A 3763-nucleotide genomic window follows, 5' to 3' on the forward strand; every position below is an offset into this window, starting at 1 on the left:
CTCTACCAAAGTACACATTTCGGAAGTTAGTGTAGGGAATTGGATTAGTGTAAGGAATTGGATTTTGTCGGCTTACCAATTTGAAGAATGCGAATTCAGGAGGAGATACAATTCAGGGAGAACATCCATGACACATGCATGTTGTATTCTTTTTCTTTTGGTATGGTTTTTTTTCCTACTGGGTTTTTCCATTTAAGGTTTTAATGAGGCAACTGATGTTGATATGTGGGTATCCAAGGGGAGGTGTTGTAAATAGTGAGATTGTATGGCCACATGCCAATAATATCTCTATCATATGCTTAATAGTGTCATTTGTTTGTTTTCAATTAAGTTGCTCTATAAATAGAGCATTATGTTTGATCAAATGATACTGTAAGAGAAAAACAACTAATAGCAATAATATCCATCACTTCCACTGCAATATTTTGTTAGTATAATATTTTGTAACAGCCTCGTTTCTGTCCCTAACAAAGGTTATCTTTCTAATGTTTGCCTATTTATAATATCTATATCGTGGTTAATCCCAATTAGTTATTTCATAAAAAAAAACATAAAAAGAATGGCAGCGCTGTGATTACCTAGCTTTCCCAGGTCCGATCATGAAACTAGAATCATATATATATATATATATATATATGCATATATATAAAATATATGCATCCCCATCAGTTCGAAAAATCTGCAAAACACTCCGAAACCAAATTTTCAGACTACCTAAAAGAACAATAAAAAAATGTCAGGCTACCCACACCCTCCTCCCGGCTCCGGCTACGGAAGCGCACCGCCAGGCCAAGCCTACGGCGCGCCGCCCCAAGGCCAACCCTACGGCGCCCCACCCCAAGGGCAGCACCAGCACCAGACAGCTCAACCCTACGGTGCTCCGTCTGCACCTTACGGCGTCCCATCCTCCGCACCATACGGCGCTCCAGCGGCACCGTACGGCGCGTCCTATGCACCAGACAAGCCGTACAATCCAGACAAACCTCACAAGAATCAAGGCGGCGGAGGCGGATATCTGGCGCCTGCTCCGGGATACGGCAGCCCGTTCGCGGCTTTGGTTCCGTCGGTGTTCCCGCCGGGCACCGACCCGAACGTCATAGCTTGCTTTCAGCTGGCGGATCAGGACGGCAGCGGCTTCATCGACGACAAGGAGATGCAGAGAGCTCTGTCGTCGTACAATCAAAGCTTCAGCTTGAGGACTGTTCATCTTCTCATGTACCTCTTCACCCAGACCAACACCAGGAAGATCGGTAACAATTTACAAACCTCATCACTTCATGTATGCATATCTTTGTAATTTTTTGATCCGCGCACTGAACGGTGTCGCCTGCGCCGAGTCAGTGATCGGACACTGACTCGCGGTTAGAAACTTAGAATCAATGCGAAATGCCCATCATGCCCTTAACGCCTATCGGATATAATCCGTAGAATGCGAATGTGGTGGTCGTGGTCAGTTGACCGTTGAATGTTTATGGCGTCACGCGTTTTGCTTATCCACAAAAAGATAATACTAGAATAATGACTGATTTGGAATTAAAATGCTTTTATAAAAATTAGGTATAAAAAAAAGCTTAACTCAAATAAATGTTTAAAAATAACTTATTTTCATAGTTTTTGATGGAAAAAAAAGTGAAAACGTGAAGTACAAAAAATGAGCTTATTATCTAACATAGCAAAAACAATGTTTTTTTTTTCAAAAGCACAATAATACCAAACTAGTCCTAAATTTTATTTTACAAAATTAAGTTTGGAAATTTGGTTTCTTAGTATTTAGCTTTTCCAAAATTACTGAGATGGAAACAGATCGTTGCCGTCTTGGCAATTTAGTCCATCATGTCATGCTTATGTTTTTTTATTTAATGGCATGACATTTTACTATCGTGGTGAAATCGTTGTATGCAAGTTGCTCTCGAATCTTTGAAAGCGTCATTGCTAATTTGGTACGGTTTATCTTTGTACGTAATGATATTTATTGTGTGTGGGCAAATTGTGAAAACAGGGCCCAAGGAATTCGCTGCACTGTTCTACAGTCTTCAAAGTTGGAGGGTAATCCCAATAATTCTCTTTTTTTTTTCCTTTCTCTTTTATAATCATTTTGTTTTTAGTTTTAATTTTCTTTTAAAAGCTGAAATCTTATTTGGTTTTATTTTTTTATTCTTAGTTTTCATTTTTTTTGAAAATTGAAAACAAAATGGAGTTACCAAACAAGATTTCAATTTTTAGTTAAAAAAATCAAAACGACCGTAAGATTGTCTTTTAATTTTCGTGAGAAATTAACTGTTTTGTAATTGGTGTGGTTGATCAGGGAGTGTTTGAGAGGTTCGACCGGGACAGAAGTGGGTTCATTGATGCAAATGAGTTGAGAGATGCACTGCTGAGTCTGGGATTTGCTGTCTCACCTGTAGTTTTAGAACTGCTGGTCTCTAAATTCGACAAGACTGGAGGCAAAAAGAGGGCCATTGAATATGACAATTTCATCGAGTATGTTCCCTTTTCCCTTTTTTCTATCATTCTTTTTTGGGAATGGTTTGAGGATCAAATTCTTACGCATTAGATACTTGCAGCATTTCATTGTGGTAAATTTTATATTATGTTTTCTTATGGATATCTGATTATTCCTTGTTCCTTTGTTTTGATTAAATGCAGGTGCTGTCTAACTGTTAAGGTGAGTTCGATTTTCCCTAAAGCTTATATTTTGTGCACTTAATTTATAATGTTAATTTGGGGAACTTCAACCTAGCGTTGGCTTGAAAGTTGATTCTGATTTATGCATAGTTTGTACGGTTGAGTATTCAAAACTTGCTGCAATTAGTTGACAAGCATTTCAAAAAGAGAACGAACAACCCCTTTATTTCGTTGCTTAATTTCTCGGCTGGGAAACCATAAAATCATTGTTCATCACTGAATCATATAGTTTCCACAACATTAACAACTTACAAATATGGATTTTCATTATCTCAAGAGGACAAGCTGTGGGTTAACCGCTAAACTGTCGATACTTAATGGAGCGTTTTCTTTTGTGATGCTTGTGTCTTGCAGGGATTAACCGAGAAGTTTAAGGAGAAGGACAAGGCGTACACTGGTATGGGAACTTTCAGTTACGAGGAGTTCATGTTGACTGTCCTGCCATTCCTCATTGCGTAGGTTGTGTGTTGCTAAAGGCTTTATGAATTCGGTTCCAAGTTTTCCAGTGTATTGTAATATCTAGCTCTTTCTTTCCTGTTTCTTAGTGGAGTAGAGTGCAATAGCTGTATTTTCTCACTGTATAGCTTGCATGTAATAAGGCTTCAGAGTCTGGTTTTACCATGTTTTTAACTTTTGCATCATTTTCCTACTAAAGGTTGATCTCGTTGGAAATAAAAATTTATTTGGCTAAGAAGTGAGATGACTTTGACAACTTTTTCCTATGTAATTTTTTTATTTTAGCAAAAAAAATAAAAAATAAAAAAAAATAAAAGAAAAAGGTGGACTTCTCCACATTTATTTTAGGGGTCAATAATTCCAAAACGAAAGCCTTTAATCCAGGCAGGCACATAGTATCATCTTAATTTACTATGCAGTGACCATTGTTTTTCCTATTAAATTGTTTTCCATGTCAACATGCCATACCAAATTTATGCATCGAATGTATGTCATCAATCAAATTTATATGTTGTAAAATATGACACATCAATTAAGTTTATAGGGTGTAGATGGGTCACATTATGTGGTGCACAAATTTGATGTATGTAGCACCACCCAACAAAATAAGTTTTACATCTCC

At 37.5% G+C, this 3763-nt stretch overlaps 1 protein-coding gene across 1 annotated transcript; it reads left to right on the forward strand.

The window, feature by feature from the left end:
• Positions 1-656: 656 nt before the first annotated feature.
• On the forward strand, positions 657-3379 carry LOC137713099 (probable calcium-binding protein CML49). Its single transcript, XM_068452355.1, has 5 exons — positions 657-1250; positions 2000-2046; positions 2306-2481; positions 2647-2665; positions 3040-3379. Exons 1-5 carry the CDS (start codon positions 734-736, stop codon positions 3142-3144), a joined length of 864 nt encoding a protein of 287 aa, XP_068308456.1. The 5' UTR covers positions 657-733; the 3' UTR covers positions 3145-3379.
• The last annotated feature ends 384 nt before the right edge of the window (positions 3380-3763 follow it).

The sequence above is a fragment of the Pyrus communis genome, chromosome 13, assembly GCF_963583255.1.
Source record: "Pyrus communis chromosome 13, drPyrComm1.1, whole genome shotgun sequence".
In the NCBI taxonomy this organism is placed as follows: domain Eukaryota; kingdom Viridiplantae; phylum Streptophyta; class Magnoliopsida; order Rosales; family Rosaceae; genus Pyrus; species Pyrus communis.

Excerpts from the sequence above, each read along its gene's own strand:
- LOC137713099 (XM_068452355.1), top strand. The coding sequence starts at position 734 with ATGTCAGGCTACCCACACCCTCCTCCCGGCTCCGGCTACGGAAGCGCA. Across the intron at positions 1,251-1,999 it reads GACCAACACCAGGAAGATCG|GGCCCAAGGAATTCGCTGCA; the intron begins GTAACAATTTAC and ends TTGTGAAAACAG. Across the intron at positions 2,047-2,305 it reads ACAGTCTTCAAAGTTGGAGG|GGAGTGTTTGAGAGGTTCGA; the intron begins GTAATCCCAATA and ends GTGGTTGATCAG.